Source organism: Callorhinus ursinus, unplaced genomic scaffold (assembly GCF_003265705.2).
Source record: "Callorhinus ursinus isolate GAN/ISIS: 27379988/994484 unplaced genomic scaffold, GSC_fseal_2.0 scaffold29, whole genome shotgun sequence".
NCBI classification, from domain to species: Eukaryota; Metazoa; Chordata; class Mammalia; order Carnivora; family Otariidae; genus Callorhinus; species Callorhinus ursinus.
The window spans coordinates 1,440,714-1,457,757 of record NW_027397091.1 but is presented as its reverse complement, the minus strand read 5'-3'; the positions used below and the strand labels follow the sequence as shown (position 1 = coordinate 1,457,757).

Sequence of the window (17,044 nt, the reverse complement as noted above, 5' to 3'; positions counted from 1 at the left end):
GAAAGGTGTTATTTTTTTTTTCCTTTTCCAATTTTGCTTGTATAAAGCAGTGATCCTCAACCTTAGCTGCATGTCACAATCACCTGGGGAGCTTTCAAATGCTTGAGTCCCGTCCCCAGAGATTCTGATGTGACTCTTCTGGGATGTGGTTTGGGCATCAAAAGCTTTCCAAGTGATTCTACTGTGCAGCTACAGTTGAGAACCACAGATTTAAAGCCACACCCTCTAAGTACAACTTCAATTGTATCCCATAAGTTTTTAATTTTTCTCGATCATTCAAACTGTTTTAAAATTTCTGCAGTGGGGGCGCCTGGGTGGCTTAGTTGTTAAGCGTCTGCCTTCGGCTCAGGTCATGATCCCAGATCGAGGCCCACACCGGGCTCCCTGCTCTGCGAGAAGCCTGCTTCTCCCTCTCCCACTCCCCCTGCTTGTGTTCCCTCTCTTGCTGTGTCTCTCTCTCTGTCAAATGAATAAATAAATAAAATCTTAAAAAAAAAGTTTCTGCAGTGATTGTATGTAAATTTTTTAAGTGGGCTAATCCAATATATGGTTTTATAAGTCAAGTAAATAGTTACTTTGGGGAAGAAGAGGGTTGTGATTGATGAAACACATGGGAGCTTCTAAAGTGCGTGTTCAATTTGTGATAACTCATCGAGCTAGACACTTACTTTATAAGTGTTTCTGTAATTTTATAGAAAACTTTAATATAATTTTTTAAAGAGAGAAATAGATCTCATACATGGAATGGGAATTATAACAGCAACAGCCTTCTCAATATTAATACTAGAAGCTAGAAGAAATAGCATAATGCCTTCTCAATTCTAATGGAAAATGATTTCCAAACTAGAATTCTGTATGCAACCTTTTGATCAAATGGGAGGGTAACAATTAAAACATTTTCAGACAGAGAAGGTTACAGAAAAGTTACCTCCCCTGCCTGTTTTCTCAAAAACCTCCTGGAGAATGTGCCCACTTAAAAAGAGGAAATAAACAGGGAGATGAGGACACAAGATCTTATATTTAATATCTTATATTTCAATATAAGAGGAAGGCAAGAGAAATTCCCAAGATGACAGTCATGCAGCCGGCCTCAAAATTAGTGCACCTGGGAGCAGCAGGCTGAAGGGTTCTAGATGCAGACATCTCCAAGGGAAACAAACCAGAAGAGTGCCTGCTTATATTTGACCACAGACAGATTTTTCAGTTCTGTCAGAGTACAGGGAAAATCGGGTAGCCTCTTAGAAAACCAAACAATTAGAAAACCAGAATTAGGGTACGAAAGGAGTAATTACTCCATCCAAAAAATGGGGAAGTACAATCATAGTTCAACTCAGCTGTGAATGAGGGTTTTACAGTTAGAACAACATAAACAGGGAGCACTGATTTAGGCAAGCACTGTGATGTAACTCTATGACACGAGGGGGAAGGAAGGGGATTTTGTCTGTACTCTGGTGTGTGGGGAGCTATGGATGAGGTTACATGAGATAATAAATCCTCATCTACAGTGGGACATCCAAAGAGAAACTGAACTGAAAAATCAAGAAATAGTGTAAGCACAGAGAAGTGAAAAAAAGCTAAAACAATTTAAACTCAGGAGAAGTGAAGGGGGCGCCTGGGTGGCTCAGATGGTTGAGCGTCTGCCTTCGGCTCAGGTCATGATCCCAGAGTCCTGGGATCGAGTCCCGCATCAGGCTCCTTGCTCCTTGGGAGCCTGCTTCTCCCTCTGCCTCTCTCTCTCTGTCTCTCATGAATAAATAAATTAAAAATCTTTAAAAAAAAAAAAAGGAGAAGTGAAGGATGGGAAGGTGTGGGGCAGGATGCTGCTACTTTCTCTTATGAGCCTTGGAGCATGTGTCTTTTTCAATTATGTGTCTACAGTATTTTCATAAAAATAAAATTAAACTTAAAAAAGGTATAAAAAGAAAAGAATCCCAAGAGCCTACCACGTCACTTTTAGCTTTAAAACTCTGGATAATCACCGGAATCATCCCGGACAAGAGGAAGCATATCTGTAGCACAGATCAGTAATCATATTAAGTACTGTTTCAACCCCGAATTCTCCCCATATGAAGAGCCGAATTATCTACATTTTAGTACAAAGTACATGAAAAGCTGGAACGTACAAAGCAAATGTTTTCATTTATCAGGTTAGGCTGAATTTACATTATTGCAACTGACGTGTAACTTTTCAGAAAGGTCTATAAAGTTAGTTTGATCTCTTGCGCCAACACAGGATTACTCAATTATCTTCTATGAGTTGATAATTAATGGGATTAAGTACCCGAATCAAAAGGGAAGGTATGGTTTGTAGAAGTGAAATTACCTGAAGAAAGTCACGAAGAACTGTACCAGGTCCATAAAATTGCTGTGCTGGGAGAAGGCGATCTGTGAGGGAGAAACAGGGAGTGTGAGGAGGGAGGCTACACAGGAGCACCGGCAAACTCGGCCTTCTCAGTTCAAGAGACACACCTGAAATGTTCCAGGAGAGATTAATGAAATTGTTTTTCTTGAGGGAAAGTGGCTCATCCCTTTAGTTTCTTTTCTGGCTTAACCACCAACCCAAAAGTGATATCCTGAGGCTTCAACACAAACTCCTAGAGCACCCACCCCTCTGCTCTTGACATCAGATCTAAGTTCTTTTGGTGTGACCTTGAAGACTTCCCAGATTCCCAATGTGAAAACCCCAATGCCAGGCAAGCCAGTTCACTCGCTACCTCCTTGGGCCTTCCTCTGGACAAAATGCTCTCCCTGTTTGCTTCAAGTTGGAGTTCCTGGATCTGCCTTGAGGCAGGGAGCCTCATCTGTGCCCTTCATCCCTTTGATACTTACGTGCTCAGTGAATACTCACTTCAGGATAGTATCTTTTTTTTTTTTAAACCATATCTCAAATTTTACTACATTGAGTATCATCTGAGAGTCAATATGACACCAGTTGGAATCTAAATAATTTTATCATACAGTTAATAGTTTTTATGCCAAGAATATAAAAAATCCCTTATGTAGTTCATCTAAGACACCACTGACTGAAACAGGCATTATTTTGTATACTATCAAGAAAAAACACTGCCAATTATACTATGACAAAATATGTTAAAAATCATTGTAAGATGCATCGTGATTTCAGAGATATCAGAACATGAAAAAAATGAGCATGGCAGGATTTATTATTAAGTGTGATAACTGTGTTGTTATTATTATCTATAATACTCATAGTATTAGCCAGATGTTATGGCATATTCCCTGCTTTTTTAAAGGGAACATAGCTCTCCTTGGGGAGACAATGGTACCGTAAGTAAAACAATTATTGAATAAGCTGATGATTGCTTCATACAATAAGTATGACAAAAATCAGAGAAGTAAATGATTAGCCACTTCTTTTTCTAATCTCACCCAACTCCCTATCTTTGTCAGGCAGCAGCTCCCATCCTACGGTAATGCAAGAGAAGTGCTAGACCCAGGCCCGAGCACTGGGACAATTCAATGCTCTGTGTTCTTTTTATGGCCAGACTCAAAGAGGCAGAAGACGTTTCCAGTGTTTGCCTTTTTTGATGGTCTTATTTTCTTTCTGATGTTCCATAAATAAAGTCCCAATACTACCTATTCAGGCCATAGGACATTATGGGGCATAGAATTTGCCATTCTTGTGTCTCTCCAGTGCCCATTTATAATCAGAAATACAAAGATACATAGACTTTATGCCATGGGTAGGGAGAAACCCACATTCTTTGCTTTTCCTTAATTTTTTATAGTAACTAGTCACAAATAAGAAGCCTCCTTGAGAATACTACGGCTACCGTCCTTGCGTAAAGCTTTTTAATAAGACTGGAGAAGGACGATTATTTAAAGAAGGTTATTCGATCTTGAGGAATGACGATTCCAGGTTACAACACATAAAGAAGGAGAAGGAAACAGATTCTAGTCCATCCAATTCTGTTCGTAGATTTTAATCTTTTAAAGCATTAGTATGTCCTCAGTGTTTAGACTTAAACAGATCCTGAGATGCTTTTACTCACTGTCAGGTGCCAGAAAGTATGGATGTTAATAGTACCCTCTGAGGACTACCAGGGGTCTGTGTGCCCTGTGCCATGTTACACTCCCGCAGCGCTGGGATCACAACCATTAGCCTGACTTCTTGCTGACGCAGGGCCACACCACGTTCATGTCTAATTCAAAACCACAACGAACCAATAGAAACTGGCTGCCAGGGTGGCTGCTACCCAAGACTCACATTACTCTAAAAGGGGATCTCTTTTGTTCAATGTTATTCATCCAAGTCTCCACGGTTACGAGGTTTTGTAGGGAAGCAAAAGTCCTAACAGAAAAATGTTTATGAATAGACTGACCACTTAGAAACATCTAGTCTTGTTCAACACCTCACCCACCATGTCAGTTGATTAATCTTTGATTGACAGGCTGATGAGCTTATTGTCCAAACTGTGAACTTTTTTTCTTTTTTTAGAAATATTTTATTTATTCATTTGACAGAGAGAGAGAGAGCACAAGCAAGGGGAGTGGCAGGCAGAGGGAGAGGGAGAAGCAGGCTTCCCCCTGGCCCCCTGGCCCCCCGGCAGGGAGCCTGATATGAGATGTGGGACTCGATCCCAGGACCCTGCAATCATGACCTGAGCCGAAGGCAGACGTTTAACTGACTGAGCCACCCAGGCGCCCCCAAACAGAACTTCCAAGAGAAAAGGGGTGTGCTATTAAAAATGAACGCTGGGACAACAAGCATGAATTGGGCTGTCCTTACTCAGCCCGTCACATATGCAAAACAACTGCAAAAGCAATCTTGCGAGTGATGAGATTTTACTGAAAGTGCTGTTGGAGGACTGATCCCACAAAACCACTGGCAAATGGAGACCTGGCAGGATTATCACCTGAAGAGGGATGAAGGTTAAACTTCATCATAAACAAGATACTCCAGAGAGGATTAAGGGAGGACCCTGGAAAAGCTGATGAGGCCCTTGACTACCAAACCACGCTGTGCGATCAAATCTGAAGTGAAGGACTCCATTCGTGCTGTCCAGGCTTTGAGCACCATCTGCACAACTGAAGCCACACCTCTACTTAATCTTGCTCAATTTTTCTTCATAGCCCTTTTATGCCCATTTATTTATCATCTTTCTCTTTCATTAGAAAATAAGATCTGTGAGGACAGGAACCTTGCTGCTGACTACTGTGTCTCCAGGGCCTAAAGCAGTGACTGGCATGGAAGAGGCATTTATTAAACACATGCTGAATAAAGGAATAGTGTAATTGGAAAAATAAGGACCCTCTCTCCAGCTTCCCCCAAAACTGAGTAAGACCAGATTGAGTTTTCTTTCTTCTAAGAATCAGCTCCTGGGTGGAACCGTAACTTAAATTTTGTTAACTGTAAAATTAAAATAAACATTTTTCATGCTTTTCAATTTCATTTTTTTAATGCTTTTTTAAAAGATTTTATTTATTTGACACAGAGAGAGAGAGCAAGCACAAGCAGGGAGAACGGCAGACAGAAGAGAAGCGACGTGGGGCTCGATCCCAGGACCCTGGGATCATGACCTGAGCCGAAGGCAGATGCTTAATCGACTGAGCCACCCAGGCGCCCCTGAATTTCATTTTTCAAGACAATATTTTGATCAGCCCTTTCTTTCATGATTTATTATAAAATAAACATTGAAACAGACATTGAATTGTTTTTGGCTTTTCTGACACTGAAGATAATGGGGATTTCCTATAGTAAGATATACTTATTGCAAAGAAGAAAATGTCATTACAGACAATAGGTATCACTCCCCACACTCCAGCAAACCTAGAATTTATGTCCCCTTACATAACCTGCTTCTGCCTTACTTTCAGTAATAAGTTTGATTAAAGTGTGTTTGCCCAGAAATAGGGAAAGGGTGGGGCACAATATACTGCTTTTGTTCTAGCAAGGCTTTGACAGGCTACTTGACTTTATGTCATTGAATAATTTCGATTTTAAAAAAGCTAAATTTAAAAAGATATGGGTTGAATTCAGTTGATCATGTATTTAACTTACTATTCCCCGTTTTGTTTTTTTTACAGTGTCCTATACTTACTCCTACAAAGTATGTGCAAAATTTCACTGCACTGAAAAACAGACTCTGTAGAACACAAGTGGCCATGATCCATGCCTCATTTACAGTATTAAGCCCACCAGGTCCATTATATTTTATTTTTATTTTTATACTACATTAAAAACTAATGATGCACTATCTGCTGGCTAACTGAAAATAAAGAAAATATGTGAAGTGTTTGTATATTCACTATACATCAATAAAATGGCAAAAAAAGAGAAAAAAACCCAATGCTAATACTTCACATACCAAAAAATAACAGTAATAATAATCAAATCAACCAGGATGTGGGGGAGTCCAAAATGGTATAAAAATAACAAGAAATGACTTTAACTCTTTTAGTAATAAATAACAAAGCCAGCCACACCAGAGGAGTGGGGAAGAAAAAACCTGGTCTAAGTAACTTTGGAAAGCATGATTTCGATGACATAGTAAGAATGAAGATAAAAAATGAATATGCACCCATATTTTAGTTAGTAAATTTGTTCCTCAGAAGATTATGGGTTAGCAATTCTAAAACCACTTAAGGTGCATGGCACCTGGCTGGCGCAGCCGGAAGAGCATGGGACTCTTGGCTCTGAGGTCATGAATTTTAGCCCCACATTGGGTGTAGAGTTTACTTAAAAATAAATAAATAAAAACTACTTTTATTTTTTTAATTTTTTTAAGGATTTTATTTATTTGAGAGAGAGAGAGAATGAGAGATAGAAAGCACGAGAGGGAAGAGGGTCAGAGGGAGAAGCAGACTCCCTGCTGAGCAGGAAGCCGGATGTGGGACTCGATCCCGGGACTCCAGGATCATGACCTGAGCCGAAGGCAGTCGCTTAACCAACTGAGCCACCCAGGCGCCCAATAAAAACTACTTTTAAAAAATGAAAAAATCAATAATACTTCTATTACAAAAGAGTACAATGCACATATCATTATAGAATAATCTAAAAGCAGGGATGAAAAAGAGGAAGGAAAATAAAAATGAACCTTAGGAAGCTTCTGAGAAATACTTATTAATATTTTAATATTTCATTGAAATTCTTTTCAGATTTTTTCAAAAATGTAATCGTATAGATTTGTATCTTCTATTTTTTATTCAGAAAAAAATCATAGATATAATTTTATATCAAGACATACCTATGTCACAAATAACTCAATCTAACTTTGAATATTTAACTTACTCTGGGCTTTGTTTTCTTCTATTAAAATCTTTGTTGCATTAAACATATCTTGAGCCATAAAGAAAGAAAGAAAGAAAGAAAGAAAGGAAGGAAGGAAGAAAGAAAGAAAGAAAGAAAGAAAGAAAGAAAGAAAGAAAGAAAGAAAGAAAGAAAAAAAAGAAAAGAAAAGAAAGAAAGAAAGAAAGTGTGCTTGCCCAGAGACCCTCTGGGTGTGCTAAATACATCTGACAAACTAAACTCAGAAGCCCAGCCAGCCCCAGGACTTAGGGTAGGATATGGTGGACCTGCATTTCCCAAGCACTAATTCTGTGCTTCAGCCAAACACGTGTTTTCAGGTTGCTCTAACTGCACTTGGTCCTTCCATCACCAGAGTGCCCTGCCCACTCATCTGCAGTGGGCCCCCCTGCCCCTCACTGCCCAGCCCAAACACTCCCTTCCTCATTCAGTCGCTGGGAATTGGCTCTCTCTTCTCTACACTCTCAGTGCCTGACCCACTTCCCTCTCACGGCATGGGACAGTCATATTCCACTTTATTCTGTGGCTGTCTATGCAGCGACGTCCTAGAAAAAAAAAGATTTCTGTACTCTTCTGTCTACAAAGGTATCAATTTCTGACTTTCTAATTGTTGTAGGAAAAAGAATGGAAAGGCAATTCCCTACCCCCCACAGAGGCAGATACACCTACCTCCAGAGAGCAAATAACACCATCTTATTCCAAGAACTAGGCCATGGTTCTCAAACTCTAGAGAGCTTGCAACAAAGTGCAAATCCTGGGTTCTATTCCTACTCCTGAAGCTTTAAACTCCCCAGGTGATTCTGATGCCAGTGTCCAAAGACTGTACTTTAGGAAACTGTGAAACAAGGAATTAAGGACAAAATCTACCCTGCTCCTTCCCCAGAACAATTCCTTTAGTGTTTCAGGCACTGCACTGAAAAAAAGTTGTCATTTTTACTTGGAAGGTTTGGCTCCGAAAGAAATTAACCTGGATCTTCCCCAGGGGCAGGGGTGTCACGGGGGTGGTATACTGGGAAGGATGAGGGTAGAGAAAGAGACGGTAGTGCTTTGAAAAAAACAGAGAGGCGTGGCCCAAACCTTGAGACCAGGAAATGGAGGGAATGGAGAAGATGTTCTAGAGTTTTGAAAGTGCCAGGGAATATGGGAGGACTGCATGGTAGGCCTGGGGAGGCTCTCCGGCCTCATTGATTATTCTGTGCCCAAATGGCCAAGCTTGTCACGCACGGGAATGAGGACAGCTGTCTTCAAACAAACCTGATGGCTGCAAGTCAGGGTACCTGGAGCAGCACTGACTGGTGAATGAAAATCAGAGGCCCTCCCTAGATCTCTGGGCTCGGGTAAGCCCTGAGTTTTCTATACTTCCTGAGAGAAGGGGATGGGGCTCTCTGGGAATGAATTTCTTATCAACTATGGTAGGAAGGGTGCTCTAAAACAACAAACAAAAAAAGTGATACATTTCTTATATTCAACTACCACAGAACAAATTCTTTTTCTAACATCTGTATTTCTAACATTTCTAACATTTGTGTAATCCACAAAATAGGTATTCGGAAACAGGTGAACGAATGGAGAAATGATACTGAACTGATACGGAACGACCACTGTTTAATACAGAAGGTTTGAAAAGAAAGAGAGGGACCTCTCGTTTGCATTTAGCTTCTCCACCAAGAACAATCTTCACTGTTATGAACACACAAGACAGGCAGAGGATGGGAAAGGACAGCTGGCCCCCCTGAGAAGTAGAGATGGTCAGCTCGTGGCAGCACCTGTCAGGCTCTGAGAAAACCCAAGGTCTGTGTGTACCTGGCAGAATCCTTGTGGGGGGCTCCCATGGCTCCTGAGGCCAACAGCTTCACCAGGACTCAACTCTGCCCAGTCTGGGAGCCAGTCAAGACCAGGGCCCCTCTGCTCTTCAACTCTCCCAGAGAAGAGGCTCTGCAGACACTGAAGATCTCGCTTCAGGACCTGAGAGGGCCAAAGTGGCCTTGGCTGCCATCTGGGCTCCTGGCTTCACCATGCCAACCTTGCCACATAGTTCTGGAACTGCAAGGCTGGAAGCCAGGGAAGAACGGATCCTCCCATAAGAACTCAGGCCTGTCTACAGAGAGCTTTCCACTCAGGCCTCAGCTGTGTCAAAGACAGAAGACTGTGACCATCCTAACCTGGGCCTACTGCTGCTGCCTCCGTGAGTTTTGCTGTGACACAAAAAAACCTTTCTTGTAGGAAATCTTGCCATCTGCAACCACACGGATGGATCTAGAAGGTATGATGCCAAGTGAAATAAGTCGGTCAGAGAAAGGCAAATACCATATGATTTGACTTACTGTGGAATTTAAGAAACAAAACAAATGAAAAAAAAGAGACAAACCAAAAAACAGATTCTTAACATAGAGAACTGATGGTTACCAGAGGGGAGGGGGTTAGGGGATGGAGGAAAGAGGTGACAGGGATTAGGGAGTGTACTTGTTGTGATGAGCACAGGGTGATGTATGGAATTGCTGAATCACAAGATTGTACACCCGAAACTAATATTAACGCTGTATGTTAACTATATTGGAATTTTTCAAAAAAGAATAAAGAATAAAGGAACACTCAAACAAAAAACAAACCAAAATAATTTTCTTTAAAACAAAACAAAAACAAACCAAAGTTCTATAGGGAACTATGCTGAGACCACAGGCCCTGGACTGGATCCCAGTGCCCATCACCTGGCCTCACACACTACCCACCTGATGCTGGTTTGTGCTGGCACAGAAACTGTATACCCAGGCTCTGGTCAGAGCCTCAAGGCTAGTTAATTCCACCGAGCCACTCATTCCTGACGTGCAAGCTAACACTCACCGTCTGTGCACGCCTAAACTCCCAGCTCTAAATACTGCTCTGTACTCACTTCCCTACATATCCTTCCAGCCATTCCTTCCACCACTCTCTAGAACTCCTATTCCATCTTATCATGATCATTAATAATTTAAAAATCATTAAGAACTACATACACTTGGTTGAAACACCTACAAGGGCCAAAGAGCTAATCATGCAATTGGGTTCCTGCTCCCTACGTCCTCTCCTTAAGGTTTCTCTCTTTGGCCCCCACCTTTATTTAGGTTTCTTTTCAGTTCTTCGGGGGTTACCTTTTAATCACTAATAAGTTTTTTAAAAATTTGCTATTTCTTGACTTAACCATTTTAGGCATCACTTACTGACTTCCTACTATAATGGAAGGTGACTGAGACCACCATTCACACTTGCCCTTTCCAGTCTAGTTACATCATTGTTTTTAGTGCCTCCGTCGGTTTCGGTGTCGTTATTCTGAGGGGTGATGGTGCTGCAAGGATGCTAACAGAGACAGGGAATGGACAGAACACCCTTGGATACAGGGAAAGGATGTGCCTATTACCCACAGGCAGCTGCAGGCGCAGGAAACAACACAGTGTGGCCTGCTGCAAGGCAGCGTCCCAGGCCTCACGGCCCACGGGGAGGAGCCCTCAGGCCTCTGATGCACCCCTGCTTGGAAGGGAAGTCAGTGGCTCCCAGGGAAGCTCCCTTCGCCATTTCACCAGGGTGAGGCATGTTAGACAGGGTTTTGTCCCTGACTCCTGACTGTTCTAGAGACTGCCCAATAGTAGTCAATAACTGGTAAAACCCTAGTAAAATGCTGTGCACTTCCTGCAAAGTAAAAAGAGAAGGTCAGTTCCAAGATACATCCCAGCTGGCTTAGATGTGCTAAGATCCCAGCTAGCCTAGGCTGCAGGCCCAGCTGAGGCTACTTTCAGAAGTCTAAATAATAAGGTGGGCCTTTATTATCTTTTTTCTATCACCTGTAATTGTTTTCAATTTTTTATTACAGAATTTAAAACTTCTTAAAAAGTAGAGAGAACAGTATTATGAACCCCGTGTGCTCATCACCCACGTGTAGTAATTACCAGCTCAAGGCCAGTCTAGTTTCAGGCATACACTACCCACTTTCTCCAAAATCGTATTATTTTGAAGCAAATCCCAGGTCTCCTATCATTTCATTCTTAAATATTCCAATATATATAGTACCTCTTAACTACTCTCTTTGTAAAATTAGGATGTTTGTGTCCTCATTTCTTTCTTTTCTTCTACCTCTCAACTCTTCTGACAACATGCTAGAACAATTCAATCCTCTAGCGCCAGACTGTGCAGACTGGGATGACAAATTCTTGGTCTCCAACCCCAGCCGGCACCTTAGCCCTGGTCGGCAATCACTCTGATAATATCAGAAAAAGCTGTCAGCACCTTTAGAAGAGATGCAAAAGTTGCAACAAAAAAAGAACAAAGTTCTGATACCAACCCAAAAGCTCCCGTACCTACAACTACACATCCGTCTAGTACATACCTGTGACATGTCTACCACGGATCAACACTGTGACACTGAGGACACAGAAATATAAGACATTGTCCTTGCCCTTAAGGACAACCTCTGTAGAGTGAAAAGCCAGATAAGCCTATGGCTGTGGAGGCACAGATGAGGAAAGAAAGTTGCTATGGGATACGCCTGAGGGTCACCTGATGGACCCCTCCCCTGGGTTTCTAAACAAGAATTCTACCTGGACTCCCCAACTCAGGTCCAGCTCCTTCTAATCCATTCTCCCAACTGCTGCCAGAGGGGTCTTTTGTGAAAATACCGATCTTCAGTCGCAACATTTCAACGACTCCCAGTGGTTTTCAGGCTATGGTTCCAAGCCCTCAGCCGAAACCTCCAGTCTCTTCCCGACAGCTTTTGCTTAGTTCTCCAGCACCTTGCTCACAGCGCTGCCACTTCACAAACTCCCGGTAGTTCTTGAAGGTGACTGGGTATGCCCTTTCCCCCCCCCCAAAACCCCCCCCCCCCCCCCCCACCTCATGCTCCTGAGACTCAGCTCTGGTACTGCCCATCCTCACTCAGACTCAGGCGGCACGGGACACTCCCCTCTCCTCCCAGGGCTCCCAGGAGCACGGGGGCACAGCCTGCCACCCAGCATCGCACAGCTCCTCCTGTCCATTCAAGGCTGCTGCTTTGGGCCACAAAGTCTGCTGAGTGAGCAGATGTTAAAGGAAGCCTCCTGGCTATGGAGATCACGGCAGAGAGATCTGTTATAGATGGAGAATTACTTCCCAGCCACAGGTGGTATTCACAGATGGTGTGGATGAGACTGTCCAGGGAGAGAGGGTCCAGAGGACATTCAAGGGAGCAATGATACTGAAGAACTAAGAAGAAACAGCCAAAGCCATGGATGAAAGTGGAAAAGAAGAGGCTTTCAGGAAGAAGGAATAATAAATAATGATCCTAATGAAAACCACAAGGTAGTACAAGAACCTTAAATGCCACTTTGAAATAAAGAAAGATTTATACTTTGAGTAGTTCAGTTCTAAACGTATTTCATAGCTTTATAATTCTTTAAAATTCTTACAGCACAGATATCTAACACCAGGAGGTATGTACATACATCATCATCATCATTATACAAGAAATATAAACATTAAAAGTGTACCTGACGTTATTCGTAACAGCCAAAGAGTGAAAACAACCCCCAAGTATCCATCAACAGATGAATGGATAAACAAAATGTGGCATATCCAGACAATAAAATATCATTCGATCCTTAAGAGGAGTTAAGAACTCAAACATACTAAATATGGATGAATCTTGAAAACATTATGCTAAGTGAAAGAAGCCAGTCACAAAGGACCATATGTTGGGGCGCCTGGGTGGCTCAGTTGTTAAGTGTCTGCCTTCGGCTCAGGTCATGATCCCGGGGTCCTGGGATCGAGCCCCGCATCGGGCTCCCTGCTCCATGGGGGGCCTGCTTCTCCCTCTCCCACTCCCCGCTTGTGTTCCCTCTCTCGCTGTGTCTCTCTCGGTCAAATAAATAAATAAAATCTTAAAAAAACAACAACAACAAAGAACCATATGTTATGTAATACAATTAATATGAAATGCCAAAATAAGCAAATCTACAGCGATAGAAAGTAAACTGGTGGTTGCCAGGGTCTATGGAGAGGAAGGAATGGGCAGTGACTGCTAATGAGTACAGGATTTCTTTTTGGGGTGATGAAAATACTCTAAAACTGATTGTGGTCACGGCTATACAACTCTGTGAATATACTAAAAACTACTAAATTGTGTGCTATAAATTGGTGAATTGTATGGCATGTGAATTATATCTCAATAACACGGCTACCAAAAGAAGTATATGAGTCAATAAAAGTTTCATACATCCTTTGCTTAGGAGAGCAATCCTGTTAGCACCCATAAACATAACTCTAAAGTCTAAATGAATGCTCAGTTCTCAATACAAATTCTGTGTTGCCTTCACTTGTGAACACTAGCCTCTTACATAAACCAGCAGATGAAACACCCAGCGTGGAGAGGGCTTTAATATTAGTTCCACATTACAATAACAACCTCTGTTGCAGAGCCAGTAACAAGCCAGAACCCCAGCTTCACCGCCCACCTTCCCACCTCACACAAAACATCTGCCTGTCCATTCTCTATCTTGAATACCTACCCTCCCAAACCATGGGCATGGCTATGCCAGCTGAGTCCTTGCTTACTGGCAAGGACACCCAGGATCGCTTTCAGAAAGCAAAGGCTGAGGAAGGGGCACTCACCCATAGGAGCAACTCCCCAGGAAACAGGCACAACTGGCCCCAACACACCCATCACCCTCCTGCACACAAGGCCTTCTCAATCTGGGTGGTTTGTTTTTTTTTTTTAATTTTAAACTGCATCTACAAAGTTTTTTATAGTTGGTTTCAAATTCCCTCAGTTAACAGTTATAGGTTTTGATCTGTTCCTAATTATGGAAAAGAATCCTGGGATTGGTTCAGAGCAAAGGAACTTGAGTTTAACATTACCATTTTTAAAGCACCAAGGTTTACATGAATTCTGAGTAAAGAACTAGATTTCCTCAGTTATTTTGCTTTAAAAAATGAGAGAGACAAAAAGGCTTTTGCCTGCACTGAAAGCCATACTAAAATTTAACCAAATGGCCTACGCTGCAATCTATTCTCTTCCTTCAACGAGTCTCTACATTTTTACTGAATCTGGATAGTCTCTAAGTGTGCATGGGTGTGTTTAAGAGCGAAATACATCTAGGAAAGCTCAGGCTCTGAGATTAAGAGCACTACAGAAAGGCAAAGCCCCCTCTGTTGAGCACATCACTTCATGTGCCCAGGAAGACGCAAGCTCAGCCCTCCACACGCACACCCCCACATACGGTCCCAAGTGCAGAGATCTGGTGTCGTGTGAAGATACCGAGAACACACAATGTCACAGATCTAGTCACACTGCCTGCAAATTCTACAGTTAGTTGTACACCAAAGAGCAAAAAGACACAGTTCCAACAGAACTTACCTGCTTGTTCAAGGAGAGCTTGGCAAGCTAAGTGGTGAGCATGCCATAGTTTATTTTCGAAAGTGCTCCTGAATACAGCTTTCTTAAGTGGATCTTATTCAAGTAAGTGATCTAGCCCAGGTGAAGAGCCCCCCAAAATCAAGCAGCAAATCAACATCTCTTTGACTCTTAAACTTAAAATTAGTACTTTAAAAAAAGTAAGTGTGGGGAAGAGATCCCTCTAGAAGGAAATGCTCTAAAACCATTTCAGTGGCTTTTCAGAGGGTGGAGCAACAGGGCATTGGGAGGAAAAAAACTAGAACTCAGCATTGGCAACAGCACGACTATCTCCAGCATAAGAGCCTGTTTATATGCACAGAGCCCTCTTTTCAAATGGGAAAAATGTCAGCAGTATAAGTTAAGATTTTCACTAAGAATCTTAAAAATGTTAACCATTTTTCAGCTATACACAATAAAGTCTGAAGTTCAGATTCAGAAATAATAAGGTATGCCAGTATGAAAATAATCTCAACTTAAAACAAGCCAAGAAATAATATTTACTAGACCCCAAATCAAATATTTTATAAAATTGGATAGTGTTAGATGCTACCAGATTGAAATTGTCTGACTGGAGCCTAGAGTTCAACCTTTATGGAGTCAAACAACCTAAATCCCTGGTTGGCACCTAATATTCCCTTTACCTTGGTGTTGTGTACACTCTATAATCCCTCCTCTTGAGTGTGGGTGGGCCTGACCCAATCAGGTGAATGTATTTATTTATTTATTTGTTTGTTTATTTTTAAACACAGGGCCTGAACTCATCACCCTGACATCAATACCTGAACCGAGATTAAGAGTCAGACACTTAACTGACTTAGCCACCCAGGCGCCCCCAGATGACTGCTTTTAAAAGAGGGTCTTGAGGTCAATCAGGAAAAGTCAGAAAAAGTTGAAACTTCAGTAGATATATCTGTATTTTTGGTTGAAAATTTTAACTTCTAAGTGTTATAGAAATGGAATCATACAGTATGTAAATTTCTAAGATCCCTCCCCCCAACTCAGCAAAATTTTCTTGGGATTCATCCAAATTGTTGTATCAATAGTTTGTTTCTTCTTATTGCTGAGTGTTATTCCATGATATAAAATAAATAAATAAAATCTTAAAAACTGTGGCCAGTTTGCGGACTGCTGGGGGTTGGTGCTGCAGGACTGTTCCCAGTCTGCAGAGACTCTTCCCCGTTGTCTGCCCAGCTCGGCTCCGCAATGCCGCTGGACCTCAGCAAGTGGTCCGGGCCTTTGAGCCTGCAGGAAGTGGGCGAGCGGCTGCAGCATGCGCTGCAGGTCAAATACACCAGGACAGAGGTCGACGAGCTGATCAAAGTGCTGACGCCCACCCAAGTTAAGAACCGGCCTGCCAGTATTGTGTGGGATGGCCTTGTTCCAGGTAAACTCTACACCTTGGTCCTAACAGATCTGGATGCTCTCAGCAGGAAGGGCCCCAAATACAGGGAATGGCACCATTTTCTGGTGGTCAACATGAAGGGCAACGACATCAGCACTGGCAGAGTCCTCTCCAATTATGTCAGCTCTGGGCCTCCAGATATATCTGGCGCAGGCCTTCACCGCTATGTCTAGCTGGTTTATGAACAGAATGGGCCACTGAAGTGTGACGAGCCCATCTTCAGCAACCGATCTGGAGACCCCCGGGGCAAATGCAAAGTGGCATCTTTCCGCAAAAAGTACGAGCTTGGGCCGCTGGTGGCTGGTACATGTTACCCGGCGGAATGGGATGCCTATGTGCCCAAACTCTATGAGCAGCTGTCTGGGAAGTAGGGGAATGCTAGGAGACAGAAACTGTCCTGGAAGTCTCAACCAGTGTTCTCCAGTTCAGTGATGCATGTAGATTTCTCAGGGGAGGCCTGAGCAATCAGATAATGGTTTAGAGTGACTTTTCCTTCTGCCTGTCCTTTAGAGGGTCACGCCCCCATTTATGTTTTGATCAAATTTGAACTCCATTTTGGGGGATATTTTGGTACTGTGTTGGGGTCATCAAATTCTTAATATAAGAATAGCAATCCAGAATTTAAAGAAATAAAAATTCAGGTGAAAAGACCAGGTCTATAGTAATAGAGCAGAGCGTCAAAGAATCTTGAAGGGAGGTTTAAAAAAAAAAGATCCATTGCCTCTGCTTTGTGAGCCTGAGTCCGGAATTGTGCATGGGGGCACTTCTGGGTCGTGTTTTCACGGCCCGTGTCTCCCACCAAGACAGCCAGAGGCTGGCGTGTGCACTAACCCCCAACGTGGTACATCTCAGACAACTTACTAGGGATCAGTGTCCTGTTCTGGCTCCTTCGAAGAGCAGTACTGGAAAAAGCAACAGGGAAAGTGGCTTTGCAATTAAGACAAAGCCATCTAGATGAGCTGCAGGGCTGGGTGAGGCC

General features: G+C 42.4%; 1 protein-coding gene and 1 pseudogene across 5 annotated transcripts in view; one reads left to right on the top strand and one right to left on the bottom strand.

Moving 5' to 3' along the window:
* The window catches only part of ATRN (attractin), a 158,195-nt gene that overhangs the window by 31,030 nt on the left and 110,121 nt on the right, over positions 1-17,044 (bottom strand). For all 5 annotated transcript variants that reach the window (XM_025875936.2, XM_025875937.2, XM_025875939.2 and 2 more), the window contains one exon: positions 2,324-2,385. In XM_025875936.2, the coding sequence (XP_025731721.1) occupies positions 2,324-2,385 (62 nt within the window). The remainder of the gene's footprint in view (positions 1-2,323; positions 2,386-17,044) is intronic.
* On the top strand, positions 15,766-16,457 carry LOC112827691 (phosphatidylethanolamine-binding protein 1 pseudogene; annotated as a pseudogene).